Below are 21,866 nucleotides of genomic sequence, written 5' to 3' on the forward strand. Positions count from 1 at the left end.
ACTGTATAAAATGAGAAACTGTCTACATCCTATAAATACTATGAATGACAAACTTATTTTTTTTATTAAAATGGCAAGAATACAAATAGCTAATATCAGTAAAATGCAGTAGTGTTCAGGCTCTTAATTCAAAGCCAATGGACAGAAAAGGTAAGAGATTTAGGAGATTTTAGGGGAAATAAGGAAATGTCACTGGACTTCTTGCTCTATATAACAAACAGTTGCCACAGGCAAAGAAATAAAAAATAAAATGGCAATTAAGTTGATTGCAGTACTTTAATGTTTTAAAGAAAACTTATTAAAAATACAGATTTTTAAAAATCTTACATTCTTGACAGATAAAGCATCACCTACCTTTCTAAAAATAGTAGGGGTAAACACAATTGTAGAAAATGTATGTTAATCAGTGGTACAATGCTATGGGTTTAAAAATCCTGACACACACCTACTATCTCCTGCTTTGAAAGTCAGATTATGGCCTGGAATTTATGTCAGGTTGGTTCCAAAATGGCATAATGGAACCCAGGCCAGTATCAGTAAACTGTGCCTATTTTGGGACAACTTCTCCAGCCAAGAAAGCATAAATCACAAAGAAAAAATTTAACCAACCAATTATTTGAGATACCAAGAAAGGAAAGAAAATCAGTTTTGTAAAAAACACTTTTCCCTTTTTATAAGCTTCTTTATTTACTCCGGATAGGTAACATGACAGCGTTCAATAGTGAAGTAAGCAGATTTTACACTCACTATTACTGTATGGATAGAAAGAGCCACATGCACTTTTGTTTTTATAAGTCATCTCCGGCCACTGCAATATGGCACATGAGAACAGAGATTAATTCAAAAGATAAATGCAATCATATAGCAAAAAAAAAATCAGTGTGACATTTTGACCTTTCCCAAGGATGTGAAGAATCTCTTTGCATGTCAGAAATCTCTATAGCAAAGATTCCTATGAGAGAGAGAGAAAAATGTGCAGATTAATATTTTTAATTCAATGATTTCACCATGTATAAAAACATATTCTAACAATACTTCAGTAATACTTAAGATTTTTACCCAGCTTCTGTGAAGAAAAACAGATACAATGTATTTTTTTTGCCCAGTGTTGACAACTCTGATACATCCATATCTTGGAATAATATTCAATAATAAAAAGGAATGGACTATTATTAGATACAACTTCAATGGACTATTATTAGATACAACTTCAATGAACACTGTTAAATGAAAAAAAGTCAATATCAAAAAGTAAAATAGTGTTTATTATTCCATTTATATAACATTCTCAAAATGATAGAATTACAAAGATGGAGAAGAAATTAGTGTTTGCTGGGGGAGTGCTTAGACAATAAAAGGGTATCACGAGGGAGTGAGTTTCTTGGTGCTGACAGAACAATTCAGTGTCTTGATTGTGGTGGTGAATTACGGGTGGTGTATTAAAAAAAAAACTACACATACACACAAATGAGAGCATGCAAAAACTCATGAAAACTGAATGAGGCCTATGTTAACATTGTACGAATGTCTATTTCCTGGACTGTAAAATGTTGCCATTGGTAAACTGGGGGAAGGAGATGGGGAACTCTATTTTTGCATCTACCAGTAACACAATAATTCTTTCCAAATAAAAAGGAAAATAAAACAAACTGGTACATCCATGCAATAGAATACTTTTCAGCGGTTAAAAGGGATATGCAACAATATCTGATGCATACGACAACCTGGGAAAAATCTCAAAAATATGCTGCTGACTGAAAGTCAGCCACTAGAGGCTACATATATGACTCCATTTATATGACATCCTGGAAAAGGCAAAACTGTAGGGACAAGAAACAAACCAATGTTGGAGGAAAGCAGATTAAGTACACTTACTGTTTTCTAGATAATAGGTGACCATCCAAGGATACCATTTAAAACTAACAGCAAGTTAAGTAAGGAGATTCAAGATGGTAGCCGAGTAGGTGGAAGTTATACTCACCTCCTCTGAGGACAGAACTGGAATTACAATTAAATATAGGACAATCAACCTGCATAACCAACTGAAGACTAGGTGAACAGAAGTCTTATAAACAAGGATTTACAGAAGAAACCTCATCAAGATAGGTAGAAAGGGTAGAGACATGAAAAGGGCTGGCCCCATTCCCACGGTCGGTGGCTGAGGTTCCAGAGGGATAGCTCAGCTGCAGATGGTCTCAATCCCAAGCCAAGCTCCCCAGCTCAGAGCACCAGAGCCAGAAGAGGAGCCCACATAATATCTGGCTGTGAAAATCAGCGGGGATTCTGTCCTCCAGGGAAGGACAGGAGAGAGCCAGGCACACTCTTAAAGGGCCAACACACAAAATGTTGTTCACAGCCTCCCACCCTGAGTTCCCGGGAGGGAGGGTGAAGCAGATTAGAGTTCCATGAGAAGAAACTGGGGTTTATGGCTCTGGGGAGAGAGCTGAAGGGACAGTCACCAGGATTTCAGTGCTAAGTCCCATTCTCATACTGCAGATGCCATCTTTCTTGGGAGGAGCACTTCCCTCCTCATGGTATCAGCCTGGGGGGACACAATAGCCCCAACATCTTTATTCCCTATTGCCTCACCCCACAGAGCTCATGCCCTGCTGAGGGGTCATCTCTCTGGGCCAGCGTATAGAGTTCTGAGCTGACTCGGACTCAGCTGTGTGTCTCTGGCACAGGGCCATCCCCTTCCCCCCCTTTCCTATGAACCTGACTAGTGCCTCCTTCCATGGGAGATACACTAGCCTCATCCTCTGGGCTCCCAGTGCCCCTCTCCTCCACCGTGCTCCAGGTGGCTTGGCCCTGCTGAGAAGGTCTGGGCAGAATCTAGGACAGACTGAGTTGTGTGGTACTAGGAAAGGGCCATATCTTCCCTCACATGCCAAACCGATGCAGAGCCCTCCCTTCAAACAGCCAATCTTGGTCTGTTTGGGTCTGATAAAATCTGTCCTCATCCTGACAACTCCGTGAGACTCCATGCCCCCACAAAGGTCTACAGGCACTTGGCAGGGAGTAGCTACACTTGATATACCCAGGGACATTTGCTGAGTAGCCTCAGACCCAGCAATGGCATGAGTTTCAACCTGTATCAATCTGGTGAACACCATTCGCCCCTACCTGGTGACTCACTGAGACCCACCTCATGCAACTTGAGTACCAACAGAGGCTCTTTCAGTGACTGAACCTAAGATGCAACTAGCAGGTGAAGGTAGGCAGAGGTGAATCTCCAGGTACCTTGCACCATTTGCTAACCTACCCTCAGGCTAGGTGCTGGCGGAAACCAGACTTGGTGGACATATTCGTCCATCCCACATACACCAAGGCCCAGCAGAGTTAGCCACAAGCTATGGATTGCTTTGTAACTCCAAACAGGTTGCTCAGGGCAGGTCGCAGGCAGCATCTGACATTGACCTGCACCAGGGTACTTCACAAAAGGCATCAGAATAGACAGGCCCAGTGGCCAGCTTCAGACATCAGAGCAGGATCCAATTGGCTTAACAAGCGGCATATATAAAGGGAGATCTCAGCAGGCACCATACCCTGCTGAGGCAAATTCTGCGTCATGTGGTTAGCACTTGCACAGCAGCTTGTACACTGTGGTAAGGATCAATATAGTCAGCAACCTTGAGGGTCAAACACACATGAACAGGCCAACAGCAAACTCAATTATGATGAGAGGGCTCACATAACACACACAAGGGACCCAGCTCAGGTGATCAAGAAGACTGCACCACTGGTTTTCACAGGACACCTACTACATAAGACCATCCTACCAAGACTAGAAGACATAGCAGATCTTCCTAATATATAGAAACAAACACAAAAAGGCAGACAAAATGGGGAGCTCAAGAAACAAACCCCAAATGAAAGAACAGGAGAAACCTCCAAAAAAAGAGCTAAATGAAATGGAAGCAAGCAATTTACCAGATAAAGAGTTAAAAAAAATTGTTACAATGATGTTCATGGAACTTAGTGATAACTTTAACAAAGAGATAGCAAGCATAAAAATAGACAAAGCATAAAATAGAACCAGTTGCAAACAAATAGTATGATATCTGAAATAAATAATACACTAGAAGGAATAAACAATATGTTGGATAAAGTAGAATACCAAATCAGCAATTTAGAAGACAAGGTAGGAGAAAACACCCAATTATAGCATCATTTTTTTTTTTTTTTTTTAAATGAGGCTAGTTTAAGGGATCTTTGGGACAACACAAGGTATATCAACATCTGTATTAGAGAGGTGCCCGAAGGAGGAGAAAAAGCATGGGAAATTCATAGGGTTACATGCCAATCTCAAGAAACAAGAAACATCTCAAATAATCTAACTTTACACTTAAAGGAACTTGAAAAAGAACAACAAACAAAGCCCAAAGTGAGGAAAGGAATAAAGAATAGAAATTTAAAAATAGTCATAAAAACCCCAAAAGATCAATGAAACCAAGTGCTGATTCTTTGAAATGATTGACGAAACTTAACCAGACTCATCAAGAAAAAAAAAGGACCCAAATAAATAAAATCAGAAATGAAAGAGAATTAACAACTGACACCAAAGAAATACAAAAAACTAGTAAGAAAATGGTAAGAACAACTATATGCCAACAAATTGGACAACTGGATGAAGCGGATCTATTCCTAAAAACATACAATCTTCAAAAACTGAATCAGAAGGAATCAGACAATCTTAATAGACTGATTACACCTAATGCAATTGAAGCAATAATAATAATAATAATAAAAACCCAGCAAACAAAAGCCCTAGTCCAGATGGCTTCATAGGTGAATTTCATAAAACATTAAAAAAAGACTTAACACCTATACTCCATAAAATATTCTAAAACGTTCAAAAGGAGGAAAGACAGACTCACCAGCTCATTTTACAAGGCCAGCATTAGACTAATTCCAAAACCAGATAAAGATATTACAAAGAAAGAAAATTACCAATATTCCTAATGAACATAGATGCTAAAATCAACAAAAATATTAGCAAACTGGATCCAGCAACACATTAAAAAGATCATACACCATGCCCAAGTGGAAATTATTCCAGGGATGCAAGGCTGGTACAATATTTGCAAATCGATAAATGTGATATACCACATAAACAAATTGAAAAATTGTGATCATATCAATAAATGCAGAAAAAGCACTTGACAAAATCCAACACTCATTTTTGATAAAAACTCTCAGCAAAGAGGAAGAGAGGGATCATACCTCAACATAATAAAAGCCATATATGACAAACCTATAGCCAACATCTTACTCAATGGGGAACAATTAAAACCATTTCCGCTCAGAAAAGGAACAAGACCGGGGTGTCCTCTTTCACCACTCTTATTCAACATGGTATTGGAAGTCCTAGCCACAGCGATCAGACAAGAAGAAAACGTAGAAGGCACCCAAATTGGAAAGGAGGAACTTAAACTGTCATTATTTGCAGGTGACATGATATTGTACAAAGAAAACTCTAAAATCCACCAAAAAACTATTCGATTTAATAAATGAATTCAGCAATGGAGCAGTATACAAAATTAACAGCCAGTAATTGATGGCATTTTTATACACCAATAATGAATTTTCAAAAAGAGAAACTAAAAAACAATCCCACTTGCCAGCAACAAAAAAATTAAGATACTTAGGAAGAAACTTAACCAAGGAGTAAAAGACCTGTACTTGGAAAACTAGAGGATGCTGTAAAAAGAGATAGAGGAAGATATAAACAAGTGGAAGAATATACCATGTTCATTGATTGGTAGAATTAACATTATTAAAATGTCCATAATACCCAAAGCAATCTATTGATTCAATGCAATCCCTATTAAAATACCAATGGCATATTTCACAGATCTAGAGAATATACTCCAAAAATGTACACAGAACCATAAAAGACCCTGAAGAGCCACAGCATTCTGGAGAAAGAAGAACAAAGTTGGAGGTATCACAATACTAGATATCAAGTTATACTATAAAGCCATGGAAATCAAAACAGACTGGTACTGGCACAAGAATAGTCATATAAATAAATAAAACAGAGAGCCCAGAAACTGATCCAAGCCATTACACTCAATTAATATTTGACAAGGCAAATGCATACAATGGAGTAAAGACAGTCTCTTCAATAAATGGTGCTGGGAAAATTGGACAGATACATGCAAAAAAAATGAAACTAGACCACCAACTTACACCATACACAGGAATAAATTCAAAATGGATAAAAGACTTAAATTTAAGTTGCCAAACTATAAAAATCCTAGAAGAAAACATAGGCAGTAAAGTCACAGACATCTCACGGAGTGGAATTTTCACTGATAAATCTCCTAGGGCAAGGGAAGCAAAAGAAAAAATAAACAAATGGGACTACATCAAACTAAAAAGCTTCTGCATAGCAAAAGAAATCAGCCTCAAAATACATAGGAAACCCATGGTATGGGACAATATATTTGCCAAAGATCTATCTGATAAGGGGCTAATCTCCAAAGTGTACAAAGAACTCATACAATTCAATAAGAGGAAAACAAAGAATCCAATTAAAAAATGGGCAAAGGACCTGAATAGACATTTCTCCAAAGAGGACATACAGTTGTCCAAGAGACATATGAAAAAATGTTCAACATCGCTAATCATCAGAGAGATGCAAAGTAAAACCACATTGAGGTATCACTTCACACCTGTCAGAATGGCTACCATCAACAAATCACCAAATCAACAAATGACTGGAGAGGATGTGAAGAAAGGGGAACCCTCGTACACTGCTGGTGGGAATGCAGACTGGTGCAGCCACAATCGAAAACACTATGGAGGCTTCTCAAAAAATTAAAAATGGAACTGTTTTTTGACCCAGTGATCCCACTTCTAGGAATATATCCTAAGAATCCCAAAACACAAATCAGAAAGAATATATGCACCCCTATGAACATAGCAGCACTATTTACAATAGCTAAGATGTGAAAACAGCCCAAGTGCCCATCAGTAGATGAGTGGATAAAAAAGCTGTGGGACATTTACATCATGGAATACTATGCAGCTATAAAGAAGAAGGACCTTGTACCCTTTGGGACAGAATGGATAGACCTGGAGAATATTATACTAAGTGAAATAAGCCAGGCAGAGAAAGACAAACATCACGTGATCTCACTTATATGTGGAATCTAAGGAACTTAATAAACTGATGAGCAAAATAGATTCAGTGACATGGAAGCATGGATCAGACTGACGAATCTCAGTGGGAAGGTGGGGTGGGTGGGTGAGTGTGTAGGGAGAGATTAACCTAAGAATTTATATGCATATATGCATAACCTAAGAACACCGACAATAGTGTGGTGAGGGAGTGGGGAAGGGGGGGGTGGAAGGGGTCAATGGGGAGAAAACAGGACGTCTGTAATATTTTGAATTAGGAAAAAAAAAGTACAAAGCAAATAAAAACAAAAAACTTATGTGAAAAGACTAAAATTCTTAAAAATATACCTTTATTCCAGATGTAATAATTTATCATCCTCATTAAGTAGGATAAACAAAAACCAAAATGTTATGAATAATTATAACAGACTTAAAAAAAAAAAAAGTTGGCCTAGTCATAGCCAGTTTGGCTCAGTGGTTAGAGCATCTGCCTGGGACCTGAAGGGTCACGGGTTTGATTCTGGCCAAGGGCACATACCTCAGTTGCAGGCTTGATCCCTGGCTGGGGTACATGTGGGAGGCAACCAATCCATGTGTCTCTTTCAAACTAATATTGTTCTCTTTCTTTCTCTTTCTCTTTTTCTCTCTCCCTCTCTGAAAAGCAATGGAAAGACTATCCTTGGGTGAGGATTTAAGAAAAAAAAAAAAGATATTATAGTGACATAGGTGAGAAATTTTGAAGCATTTTTGATTAATTCTGGGATTGAGCAAATGAGTAACTACTATGTGCTGATGTTGAGCCAGGGTTCCCACTGTAGAAAAAAGGACATATTAATACAGAATGGAAGAAGGCAAGGGAGAAGTCCATGAAGATGGGTTGGAACTGGAATTATTGGTTATTTTGTAAAAATGTGTGTGCAGAGAAAGAGAGGGAACATGTGCAAGGGTGTGAGTGTGTGATACAGTACATGTATTGTTTCAAACACATAACAAGCAAATGGGGTAAAATTTTAACAATAGAGGGTATGGGTAAATGGTACACAGATGTCCATTATATTATTTATTTTTATTTTTGTTACTGCTTGTAAATTTGAAATTATTTCCAAATAAAAATGTTGTTATAAATTTGTGACATACGGGAATATATCTAAAATTTTGCTTCTGAAAAATTAGCTTATTACTTTTCTATAGCGTATGTATTTTTTGGTGCTATAAATATTAACCAATATTTTATTAAAGTTAAATTCATTAAATTAATTTAATTAAAATTAATAAAAATTGATGTAGAATAAAAAGAAAATTAGATTTTAAAAATATAATCATGTAATCAGATAAGAGATCTTTCACTTTAGAATATTTATATAAAACTAGTTATCAAAATACTTTATTTTTATGTGAACATAACTAATCATGTTTAAATAGGACTATTAATGATAGTCTGTTACTGAGCCTCCTTCCACCCTCAAACAGTCACTGTATATATTGCTGTATGGTCCCCACAGAATGGATCCTTAAACCACTCACTCTTCTAGTGATCGATCCAGGCCTCGGTCAGGTGATCGATGGTGAGCTCGTTCTGGTGAATGACATTTTATATTTGGCTTTATTGTAGAACTCAAATGATAAGTATTACTTGAGTAATTCTGGCGGCGAAGCTCTTGCACAGCTCTCTCCCTAAAGCAAAAAGTTTAAAATATAAGTTTTAAACTTTATATCCAGTGGCCTTATTAATACTGTGGTAAAACTGAAGTTCCATGCAAACTCGAAAACCTAGGCATCATGCAATAACCCAAACCTGTTGTTACCTAAGAAACAACGCTTCCCAGGCTAAATGCTGCAGAGAGACCAACCTACCTTTCAAAGCGCTCGGTCCCTAGCTGTCTTTTGGTAATGTCTAAATCAGCTTCCAGTTGCGTTACGACGTTCCTGAACTGGGCCACATCTCTACTCTGGATGGCCCTGTGTCAAAGAATGTAAGAGCGACAGCTGATTAAACTTTAAAAAGTCTAGGACTCCTAGGGTACACTAAACAATGTTGACAAGGTTTTCTCCTCTGGAGCCAAGCCAAATTGTGAGCTTTATGGATGTATATGCCAATTTTAGATGCAGTAAATGTACAATGTAGCCTACTTGAAAAGCTTAAGGTGTGCCAGCCAAATTCAACTAGTTATACCTTCTCCATGTCAGTTTCCCTGGGTTTACATGGAGTAATATGATCTATTATCTATCTGTATTCCCTATCTACTGCAAATTATTTTTATACAAGTACTCTGAAGTATTATCCACTAAGTAATGGTATAACCAAATAATCAAAACTGGAATTCACTAGCACCGGGATTAATATGGTCTGTTATATATGAAATCAGCCAAGTCCTTTATGTATACTCATAATTGAATTTGATATACTGCACACTCTCTTCAATTTAACAGGACCTTGTTTAGGGCTAAATCATGCCACAAAACCCCTGTAGCAAGGCACACTGTCACAGGGAAGGTAATGAGGTGAATGCTGATTGTTCAGAACACTCTACCCTCTTTGCTGGCTTCCAGGACACATTATAGACTGCTGAAACCTAACCTTAGAGGCTAGGAACACAAAAGTCGATCCTGTTGACCAGTTTAAGGGATAGTACTTATCAGCCAGTCTAAAACAGAATGGTGCCTTTAAGGTGGGGGTTTTGGCCCCCACCTTACTTCACTAAGATAGATTTCCACCTGCTAGATTGAGAAAGGGATCTTGCAAAACCAGTTGAAGGTATCACAGCCCAGCTGCAGTGACTAAAAAGAATGACTCAGTGACAGCTCCATAACCTGAAAACAGTTGCTGAAGGAACTGGCTTTGGCTATGCAGACTTTGCTTAGTCAGGGGCTCCTGTGAGTGGCTGATTCTTGAGATCATGATTCCCATCCTTCCCCAGGTGCCAAGCTCAGACAGGAGGGCAGAGTAGAGGCTGGATGAAAAACTGTTACAGATGAGACAGGTAAGAACAGAAGTTAGGGGTCCCCATGTGTTTTTGTGAGAAGCGACCAAGTTTAACAATAGAACAGTCACTATCCAGGCAGGTATTTCTCCCCACCCTCCAAGCCAGGGTCATGGAATGCGCTGCTGGGGATTCTAAAAGAAGCAGCCACAGTCAGTGCTCTAAGGGAAGTTTCCAGTAGTCTGCGAATGCAGGAGTTCTTCCAGGTACCTAGGATGTACAATTATAGGTACATGAGAAAATACTGTGTGACAAATGGAAAGATGAGGGAGCAATACCAGGTGGTCCATAAATAGAAAAATTCTGGTTTCAAAAGTGCGTTTTTTTTTCTTCCTACTCTGGTTATAATATTCCTAAAGGTAATATTTTAGATTAGACATCCTATTATACCCAAAGCTATATTGGAAACAAACAACAGAGATGGTTAAACTTAAATTTAGATCAATTTAGCTAAACATAATAGAAATACTAAATTGTAATCACAGTATTTCTGGTCGTCAATTTAATTGATGACCAATTATAGACGCTTACATTATATGAATTCCAGCTTTAAAATTCTACTAACCTATAAAGTATCAGAAATTTAAGGAATAAGACTTTGTTATTATATCGCTAAGAAACTCACATTTTATTTTCTGCCAGACATAGGTGTTCTTTAAGAAGCTGAATTTCAGATTCTTTTTCTTGAAGTGCTATCTGAGACTGATATTCTTTGTCCCGATTGGCCACCAGCAAAGCTTCTAGATTCTGCATGGAGATTCTCTCATTTGTCATCTGACTCCTGAGGAGTTCTGTTTCAGAACGAGCAGAATCTAACTCATTCTCGATCTGTACAACAACAGGAAGATATCCATACTTATTCCCATTCACTTAACTGATAGAGTACGATACTCACAAAACTTCTGAATTATATAATAAAATAACCCCTTTTAATTTTTTTCTTATTTTAAATCCTCAACCAATTTTTTTATTGATTTCGGAGAGAGAGGAAGGAAGATAAAGAAGATATATAGATAGATGACTGATGATAGGTAGGTAGGTAGGTAGATGATAGATAGATAGATGATAGATGATTAGATAGATAGATAGATAGATAGATAGATAGATAGATAGATAGATAGATAGATAGATAGATAGATAGACAGATAGATAGATGATAGATAGATGATAGATAGATATAGATGATAGGCAGATAGAACTATTGGTTGCCTCCTGTATGCGCCCCCTCTGGGGATCAAAGCCCCACCTAGGTATGTGCCCTGACCAGGAATCAAACCCATCACCTTTTGGTATATGGGAAGACACACCAACCAACTGAGCCACCTGTTTAGGGCCCTATTCATTTCTTGATTAGAAATATTGTCCTTCTTACCAAATACACAGACACAGTTTCACTTCCACCAACTCTTTGATCATATCAGAAATTTCATTAATAAGTAATGAGTTATTAATACCAAATGGCAAACTATTTCCATTTCCAGCTTTGATATTTATTTTTATATTTCAGCAAGACTGACATGGTGATACTGTGACTACTGCTTTTACTGAGTTAGGTGAGTTACGAACACCCAACTACCTTATGGAATGTCACTGCAATCCATTGTTAAGGGAGATGAGGAGACTTTATATGTTCCCTCTCTTGCATAAACCCTGGGAAAGCTTCACTTTTTGAAGGTTATCTTGAACCTGGAATGCACTGTGTAAGCCAAATGTTTCTCCAAAAGGTAGAAAAACAGACATTACTATTTAGCAAAAATTTTCCTAAAATTATCTCATAGTAAACACTATAATAAATTATATGTGCACATTTTATAAAGGTAAATGTGAAAAGATAAAACTCTAAGAAAAAAAGATTTTAATAAAAATGAAATTACTGGGGGAGGGGTAGGCAGATAGGGAAAGAACTTTCTAGACTAGATACAATTAAAAAAATGATGTCTGGACATACAAGAACATATTGATAGTCAATGTAAACTTAAAATTTACAAGAAAACAAACAACTGGAAGAAAATAAATGCAGTAAATAAAATGAAATGTTAATATCATACTAATATAAGAAACTTATACAAATTGATGAGAAATATGAACAGAAAATGTATAAAATGTAACTAATCAATAAACATACAGGAAAAATGTATGCTTATGAATAATCAAAAAAATATAAATTAGAACAAAAACACTAAAAAAAAGTTTGGGAGTTTTCCCTCCTCTTGAATTTTCTGGAATAGTTTGAGGAGAATAGGTGTTAGTTCTTTGAATGTTTGGTAAAACTCGCCTATAAATGAATCTGGTCCTGGACTTTTGTCTGCTGGGACTATTTTGATTACTGCTTCAGTTTCATTAGTTGTTTTCTGATTCTTTCTGATTCAGTTTTGGAATATTGTATGTTTATAGGAATTTGTCCATTTCTCCCAGGTTGTCCAGTTTGTTGGCATATAGTTACACACAGTATTTTCTTATGATTCTTTGTATCTCTGTGGTGGTAGTTGTTATATCACCTCTTTTATTTCTGCTTTTATTTATTTGGGTCCTCTCTGTTTCTTGGTGAGTCTGGCTAAGGTGCATCAATCTTATTTATCTTTTCAGAAAACAAGCTCTTGGTTTCATTGATCTTTTGTATTTTTTGTTAGCCTCTATATCATTAATTTCTGCTCTAATCTTTATTATTTCCTTCCTTCTAGTTTATCTGGGCTTTTCTTGATTTTCTCATTCTAATTCTTTTAGTTGTAGTGTTAGATAGTTTAGTAGAGCTTTTTCTTGCTTCTTGAGGTAAGTCTGTACTGCTATGAATTTTCCTTTCAGGGCTGCTTTCACTGTGTCCCATAGATTTTTGGTTGTTGTTTGTTCATCTTTGTTTTTTTCCAGGAATTCTTTGATTTCTTCCTTGATCTCATTGGTAACCCATTCATTGTTGAATAACATGCTATTTAGCCTCCATGTGTTTGAATGTCTTTTAGTTTTTTAATAGTGGTTGATTTCTAGTTTCATGCCATTGTGATCTGAGAAGATGCTTGATTAAGATTTTGATTTTGAACGTGTAGAGACTTGTTTTGTGTCCTAACATGGTCTATCTTTGAGAATGTTCCATGTGCATTTGAGAAGAATGTGTATTCTGCAGCTTTGGGTTGAAATGTTCTATAAATGTCAATTAAATCCATGAGATCTAGTGTGTCATTTAAGGTCTCTGTTTCCTTCTTGATTTTTTGTCTGGGAGATCTAACCATTGATGACAGTGTGGTAAGTGATGATAGTAAGTCCCCTACTATGAATATATTGCTGTCAAACTCATCCTTAAAGTCTACCAAGAATTTTTTAAATATATTTAGGTGCTTATATATTGGGTGTAAATATGTTTATAATGGTTATATCCTCCTGCTGGATCAATCCCTTTAGTGTTATATAGTGACTTCTTTGTCTCTTGTTATGGTCTTTATTTTGAAGTCTGTTTGGTCAGAAATAAGTATTGCTATCCCAGCTTCTTTTTTGTTTCCATCTGAATAGAATATTTTTTTCCACTCCTTTACTTTCAGCCTGTGTGAATCTTTTGTTGTGAGGTGGGTCTCTTGTAGACAACATATATATGGGACAAGTTTTTTTTATCCATTCTGCTACCCTATGTCTTTTGATTGGAGTGTTTAATCCATTTATGTTTAAGGTTATTATTCATAGGTACTTATTTAATGCCCCCTTTTCCTTTTATGCCTGTGTATCTTATGAGGCCAGCATTATCCTAATCCCAAAACCAGATAAAGACAATACAAAGAAAGAAACGTACATTCCAATATCCCTGATGAGCATAGATACTAAAATTCTCAACAAAATAATAGCAAATCAGATCCAGCAATATATTAAAAAGATCATACACCATGACAAAGTGGGATTTATTCCAGGGATGCAAGGCTGGTATAATATTTGAAAATCAATAAATTGATACATCACATAAACGAAATGGACAAAAATCATATTATCATATCAATAGATGCAGAAAAAGCATTCAACAAAATCTAGCATCCACTTTTGATAAAAACTCTCAGGAAAGTGGGAATAGAGGGAACATACCTCAACATAATACAGGTCATATATGACAAATCTACAGCCAACATCATACTTAATGGGCAAAAACTAAAACCATTTCCCTTAAAAAACAGAAACAAGACAGGGTTGTCTGCTTTCACCACTGTTATTCAACAAAGTATTGGAAGCCCTTGCCACAGTGATCAGACAAGAAAATATAAAAGACATCCAAATTGGAAAGGAGGAATTAAAAATGTCATTATTTGCAGATGACATGATATTGTACATGGAAAACCCTAAAGACTCCACCAAAGTATTACTAGATTTAATAATGAATTCGGCAAGGTAGCAGGATACAAAATTAACATCTCAAAATCGATGGCTTTTTTATACACCAATAATGAACTCTTAGAAAGAGATACTAAAAAACTATCCCATTTATATTGCAACTAAAAAAATAAGATACCTAGGAATAAACTTAACCAAGGAGGTAAAAGACCTGTACTCAGAAAACTACAGGACACTGAAAAAAGAAATAGAGGAAGATATAGACAAGTGGAAGAATGTTCATGGATTGAAGGAATTACTATGATCAAAATGTCCATACAACCCAAAGAAATCTATAGATTCAAGGTAATTCCTATTAAAATACCAACAGCAAATTTCACAAAACTAGAACAAATATTCCAAAAATTTATATGGAACCAAAAAAGACACCAAATATCCATAGCAATCTTGGGAAAGAAGAAGAGAGTTGGAGGGATCACTATACCAGATATCAAACTGTACTAGAAAGCCACTGTAATCAAAACAGCCTGGTACTGGCACAAGAACAGGTATATAGATAAACAGAACAGAATAAGAGATCCCAGAAATTGACCCACGCCATTATGGTCAATTAATATTTGACAAAGGAGGCAAGAGCATATAACGGAGTAAAGGCAGTCAATAAATGGTGCTGGGAAAACTGGTCAAATACATGCAAGTAAGTGAAACTAGACCACCAACTTACACCATACAAAAGAATAAATTCAAAATGGATAAAAGACTTAAATGTAAGTCATGAAACCATAAAAAACTTAGAAGAAAATGTAGGCAGTAAAATCACAGACACCTCATGTAGTGAAATTTTCTCTGATACATGTCCTAGGGCAAGAGAAACAAAGGAGAAAATAAACAAATGGGACTGCATCAAACTAAAAAGCTTCTGCACAGCAAGAGAAACTATCCTCAAAATGCAAAGGGAACCCATGGTTTGGGAGAACATATTTGCCAATGATTCATCTGATAAGGGGTTAATTTCCAAAATACACAAAGAACTCATACAGCTCAACAAGAGGAAGATAAACAATCCAATTATAAAATGGGCGAAAGACCTAAAAAGACACTTCTCCAAAGACATACAGATGGCCAAGAGACATATGAAAAAATGCTCACATTGTTAATCATCAGAGAGATGCAAATTAAAACCACATTGGGGCCCAGCCAGCATGGCTCAGTGGTTGAGCATCAACCTATGATCCAGGAGATCATGGTTCAATTCCTGTCAGGGCGCATGCCTGGATTGCTGGCTCCATCCCCAGGGGGAGGTGGGCAGGAGGCAGATCAATGACTCTCTCATCATTAATGTTTCTCTCTCTCTCCCCCTCTCTCTTCCTCTCTCTGAAATCCCGCCCCCTCCCCAGGCCTTCTCCACACTACTGTCTGTGTCTATGGGTTATGCATATATGTATATAAGCTCTTTGGTTAATCTCTTCCCTTCTCCTCCTGCCCCTCTGAGATATGTCAGTCTGTTGCATGCTTCAATGTTGCTGGGTCTACTTTGTCAGTTTATTTTGTTCTTAAGGAAGATCCTTCAACATTTCATGTAATACTGGTTTGGTGGTGATGAACTCCTTTAGCTCTTTCTTGTCTGTGAAGCTCTTTATTTCTCCCTCAATTTTAAATGATAGCTTTGCTGGGTAGAGTAATTTTGGTTGTAGGTCCTTGCTTTTCATCACTTTGAATATTTCTTGCCACTCCCTTCTGGCCTGCAAAGTTTCTGTTGAGAAATCAGCTGACAGTCATATGAATGCTCCCTCATAGGTAACTAACTGCTTTTCTCTTGCTGCCTTTAAGATTCTTTGTCTTTAACCTTTGGCATTTTAATTATGATGTGTCTTGGTGTTGGCTTCTTTGGGTTCACCTTGTTTGGGACTCTCTGTGCTTCCTAGACTTGTCTTTTTCTTTCACCAGGTAGGGGAAGTTGGCTAGCATTATTTTTTCAAATAGGTTTTCAATTTCTTGTTCTCTTTCTTCTCCTTCTGGCACCTCCATGATGCAAATGTCGGTACACTTAAAGTTGTCCCAGAGATTCCTTACACTATCTCCATATTTTTGGATCCATTTTTCTTTTTGCTCTTCTGAGTGGGTGTTTTTTGCTTCCTCATATTCCAAATCACTGATTTGATTCTCAGTGTCCTCTACTGTTGATTCCCTGTAAATTATTCTCCATTTCAGTTAGTGGAATCTTCGTTTCTGACTGGTCCTTTTTTATTTTGTTGATGTTCTCACTAATGTTCTTGAAATTCTAAGTTCCTGGAAATTCTCATTAAGTTCCTTGAGCATCTTTATAACCATTGTTTTGAACTCTGTATCTAGTAGTTTGCTTGCTTCCATTTCATTTAGTTCTTTTTCTGGAGATTTCTTCTCTTCTTTCCTTTGTGACATGTTTCTTTGTCTCTGCTTCCCTGTGTTTATTTCTATGTATTAGGTAGAGCTGCTATGTCTCCTGGAATTGGTAGAGTGGCCTTGTGTAGTAGGTGTCCTGTAGGGCTCAGTGGTTCAACCTCCCCAGTAACCTGAGCTGGGCACTCTAGGTGTTCCCCTGTGTGGGCTGTCTGCACTGTCCTGTTATAGTTGAGCCTTGATTACTGTTGGTGTCACTTGGAGGAATTGACTCCCAGGCCAAGTGGCTGTGAGGACCAGCTGTGACTACAGTGGAAGAGCTGCTGTGCAGGATTTGAAGCAGGATTTGCTTCCGTGGATTTTTGGTGCTCACCAAGTCCACCCCTTGAGTGTGTTACTCTTGGATGTGGTAGGGTTGTAATCAGCATGTTCTGAAGCTGTCCACCAGGTACACTGGGTCTAGGGCCTCCAGGGAGTTGCAAAGTCAGCTACTGCCTGTGCCCTGCCTGGGGCTACCCAGCAAGAGCTACAGAGTGATCTGTAGATTACTGTTACTTTGTTTGGGCTTGGAGTTGCTCAGGGGAGGTCCAGCTGTGAACTTTGGCAAGCTGCTGTTAGTCCCGGGTCTGGGACTACTTATAGAGAGGTATGTGGCACCCTGAGGCCAGCTGCTGTTTGTCTCAGACATTTTAGGAAAGCGTGAAGCCTGAACAAGTAAAGGCCGTTCATACGGAAAAGCCACTGCAAACAGCTTGGGTGGGGCTGGGTCTCAGGGAATCAACATTGTGGGCAAAGTTGATGGAGACTCAGGTATGGCACCTGCCAGTGGGCTCTGTGGCATGGGAGGTCTCAGCAGAGTAACAGTGACCTCTGCGAGCAATTTTGTCTGGGAGAAAACAGCCCCCCTAGTTCTTGCCCTGCTGCCCGACAATTCAGATCCTCCCTGTGTGTCCCTGGATCCTTTCGAGCTACTGCTCCAGCACTGGAGCTCAGAGGGAGTGAGTCCAAGTAAGTGTGTGAACTGGCCGTGTAAGAGAAATACCTGGTTCTCCAGCTGCCTCCTTGTCACTTAGCCACAATTCCTGGCTTTTTTTTTTTTTTTTTAATATCTTTATTGATTTCAGAGAGAGGAAAGGAGAGGGAGAGAGAGAGAGATGGAAACATCAATGATGAGAGAGTCATTGATCAGCTGTCTAGTCTGCAACCTGGGCATGTGCCCTGACCGGGAATTGAACCCTGAACACCTGGATCCTAGGTCGACGCTCAACCGCTGAGCCACATCCAGCTGGGCCCTGCTTTTTACAGCCCAAAGTTATGGGAACTTCTCTTCCCAACACTGGAACCCTGGGCTGATGGTTCTGGTGTGGGTCTGGGACCCCTTGCTCCTCATGGGGGATAGTCAAAGCCAAGATTTCCCTCCCAATTTTAAAACTACCACAAGTGGGTGTTAGATCAGCCTGGTTACACCTTCAGCCCTCCTACCTGTCTTCTTCTTTAATTCTATTATTGTGGGGCTTCCATTCAGTCAAATTTCAGGTGGTTCTGAATGATGATTGCTCTGTAATTTAGTTGCAGTTTTGATGTTGTTGGAGGAGGAGGCAAATACCGTGTTTTGTTTAACTACACCATCATCTTGGTTCTGATCCATGAAGAGTTCTTTATACATATCCTGGATACAATTCTCTTATAGGATAAATGATCTGAAAATGTTGTCTTACCATTCTGTGCAATGCCTTTTTGCTTTATTGATGATATCATTTGTAACACAAAAGTTGTTTATTTTGATGAAGTCCTTTTCATTTTTTTCTTTCTTTTGTTGCTTATGCTTTCTATATATATCTAAGAAAGCATTATCTAGCCCACTGTCACAAAAATTTATATGTCTTCTTCTTAAGAGATTTATAATTTTAGCTTACATACAGACCTATAATCTATTTTAAGTTAACACTTGCATATGGTATATGATAGGAATTCAACATCATTCTTTTCCATGTGGTCTCAGTACCATTTGTTAGAAAAACTGTTCTTTCCCCATTAAATTGTATTGGCACAAATTTTTTGAAAATCATTTGTCCACAAATATGAGTTTATTTCTGGACTCTCAATTCTGCTCCATTGACCTACATGTCTTTCCTTGTGTTAGTACTATACTGTCTTGATTACTATCATTTTGTAGTGAGTTTTGAAATTGGGAATTGTTAGTCCTCTGACTTTATTCCTCTCTTTCAAGATTGTTTTGGCTATTCTAAGTCTCTTGCACTTCCAAATTAACTATATATCATCCTGTCAATTTCTATAAAGAAGCCAGCTGAGATTCTGATAGGTGTTGTATTGAATTTGTAGATCAATTTGGGGTAGTAGTGCCATTTTAACAACGTTAATTTAAGTCTTCTGATGAATGAATATGGAATATATTTCCATTTACTTAGGTCCTTAATTTCTCTTAATAATGATTTTAAGTCTTGTAAAGTACAAGTTTTGCACTTTGTTAAATTTATTCCTAAGTATTTTATCCTCCCTTGATGCTATCTCTTTTTGTGTAATTCCATTTGATGGATTTGTTTTCTTATTTTCATTTTTGGATTGTTCACTGATCATATAGAAATATAATTGATTATTGTATATTGATCTTGTATCCTGCAAACTTGATAAATGCATTTGTTAGTTTTAATAGCTTTTTAGTGGATTTTAGAATTTTCTATATCTAAAATTGTATCATCTGCATATAGAGATAGTTTTACTTCACACCAATCTGGGTGTATTTTATTTCTTTTTCTTGCCTATTTCCCATGCTAGAACCTCCAGTACAATGTTGAATAGAAGAGCTGAGGAGGGCATTTTTGTCATGTTACTGACAAGAGGAAAAACATTAACTCTGTCACCATTATGTATGATTTCAGTTGTGGGTTGTTTTGCAGATACTCTATCAGTTTAAGTTCTCTTCTATTCCTACTTTATAGATTTTTAAATCATAAAATGGTGTTGAATTTTGTCAAATGCTTTTTCTGCATCTACTGGGATGATCATTGGTGTTTGTTCCTTATTGTATTGATATATTTCATTAGTTGTTTTTCAGGTATTAAACCAACCTTGCATTCATGGGATAAAGCCACTTCATCATGGTATAAAATTCATTTTATATGTTGTTGGATTCTATTTTCTAGAGAATTTTTCATCTAAATTCATCTGCAGTTTTGCTTATGAAAAGTAGACAGATATACTATATTTATTTGGAAGGAAAAAAACTAAGACATGGTTAAATTGTATGGAATGTGAATTAAATCATGCCAAATATATTTGGTAAAAGAAAATTAAGGCTGTAGATCCAATATGGTGGTGGTGTAGATGGATGCTACATTCATCTCCAAAATTGAATTACAACTAAATTACAGAAAAATTATCCTGAATAACCAACTGAAGACTAGCTGAAGAGAAGTCTTATTTATGACCAAGGATTTAAAGAAAAAGCCACATCAAGGCTAGTAGGAAGGGCAGAGACACAAGATGGGCTGACCCACTCCTACGGTGGTTGCTGAGGTTCCAGAGGAACATGTCAGTTGTGGAGGGTTCCCCCTGAGAAGTGTGGGTTCTAAACCCCAAGCAGGGCTCTCCAGCCCAGAGCACCCACATAACATCAGCTGTGAAAAACAGAATGGTTTCTGTCCACCAAGCAGAGACACCAGTCTGCTACAAATACAGGCACCCTTTTAAAGGGCCAACACACAAAATTTCATTCACAGCAACTCACCCTGGGATTCTATGGAGGGAGGGTGGAGTGGACTAGAGTTGTGTGAGTAGAGTTTGGGGTTTGTGGCTCAGGGAGGGCCACCAGGATCCTTGTGTTGTCATTCTCCCACAGTGAAGATGCCATCTTTCTTGGGTGGTTTACTTTCCTTGTGTGGCATCAGCTTAGGGGAAAGCAATAGCCCCACCCTCTGGACTCCCTTTCACCACACTTGTAGAGCTTATGCCCTCCTGAGGAGGTCAGACAGAGGCTGTTTTAGTGACTGAGCCTAACAGGAAGCCGGTAGGCAGTAGCAGGCAAAGTCAGATCCTGTCACAGTGGCTTTGGACTTTTTCTGACCTGCCAAGCTCGGTGCTGGTAAAAGCCAATCTTGGTACACAGCTTAGTCCTTCCTGTGCACACCTAGGTGCAGCAGAAGCAGCCACAAACTGTGGATCACTTAGAGCTACAAACAGGTTTCCAAAGGCCAGACACAGGCGTATCTGACATTGGCCTGCTGCAAAGTTCCTCCCAAGAGGCCCAGAACCAACACACACAGTGGCCAGCTTTAGACAACATCAGAGCAGAATGCAATAAGCTTCATAAGCAGCATATCACAAGGGAGATCTTGGCAGGCACCAAATCCTGCTGAGGCAATTTCTGCTTCAAGGAATTCAGCACCTGCACAGCAGCTTGTACACCATGGCTGGGACTGAGTTTCACAGTCAGCCAGCCAGCCTGAGGGTCAATCCCACACACAAACAGGCCAACAGCAACCAAGACTCAATTATAAAAGTAGGATGACATAACCACACAAGGCACATTCCAGGAGCACACAGCTCACGTGATCAAGGAGACTGCCCACTGGACTCCATAGGACACCTACTAGATAAGGCCACCCCACGAAGACTGGGAGACATAGTAGCTGTATCTAATACATAGAAACAAACACAAAGAGGTAGGCAAAATGGAGAGACAAAGAAACATGCCTTAAATAAAAACAAAAACAAAAACAAAAACAGGAGAAATCTCCAAAAAAAGGACATAGAAACCCCTAAGAAGGACCATTCATAAATTAAGAATACAATATCTCAAATGAAGAATACATTGGAAAAAATAAACAGTAGGTTGGATGAATTAGGGGACTGATTCAGTGATTTGGAACACAAGGTAGAAAAAAACACCCAATGAGAGCAGCAAAAAGAATTTAAAAATTAGAATAGTTTAAGGAACCTTTGGGACAACATGAAATGTAACAGCATTTGCATCATAGGGGTGCCAGATGGAGAAGAGGGAGAGCAAGGGATCAAGAACTTATTTGAAGAAACAATGACTGAAAACTTCCCTAACCTGGT

At 38.0% G+C, this 21,866-nt stretch overlaps 1 protein-coding gene across 8 annotated transcripts in view; it reads right to left on the bottom strand.

Moving 5' to 3' along the window:
• Positions 1 to 267: 267 nt before the first annotated feature.
• LOC107545544 (testis-specific gene 10 protein) overlaps positions 268 to 21,866 on the bottom strand; it is a 103,070-nt gene continuing 81,471 nt past the window's right edge. For 5 of the 8 annotated variants that reach the window (XM_087823718.1, XM_087823719.1, XM_087823720.1 and 2 more), the window contains 4 exons: positions 10,732 to 10,934; positions 8,980 to 9,084; positions 8,650 to 8,799; positions 276 to 952 (listed from right to left, as the gene is read on the bottom strand). In XM_087823718.1, the coding sequence (XP_087679844.1) occupies positions 928 to 952; positions 8,650 to 8,799; positions 8,980 to 9,084; positions 10,732 to 10,934 (483 nt within the window). In that variant the 3' untranslated portion in view covers positions 276 to 927. Of the gene's footprint in view, positions 953 to 8,649; positions 8,800 to 8,979; positions 9,085 to 10,731; positions 10,935 to 21,866 lie in introns of all 8 variants that reach the window. The other 3 variants (XM_087823722.1, XM_087823724.1, XM_087823723.1) reach the window with 3 other exon arrangements.

This window comes from Miniopterus natalensis, chromosome 13, assembly GCF_054644295.1.
Source record: "Miniopterus natalensis isolate mMinNat1 chromosome 13, mMinNat1.hap1, whole genome shotgun sequence".
NCBI lineage: Eukaryota > Metazoa > Chordata > Mammalia > Chiroptera > Miniopteridae > Miniopterus > Miniopterus natalensis.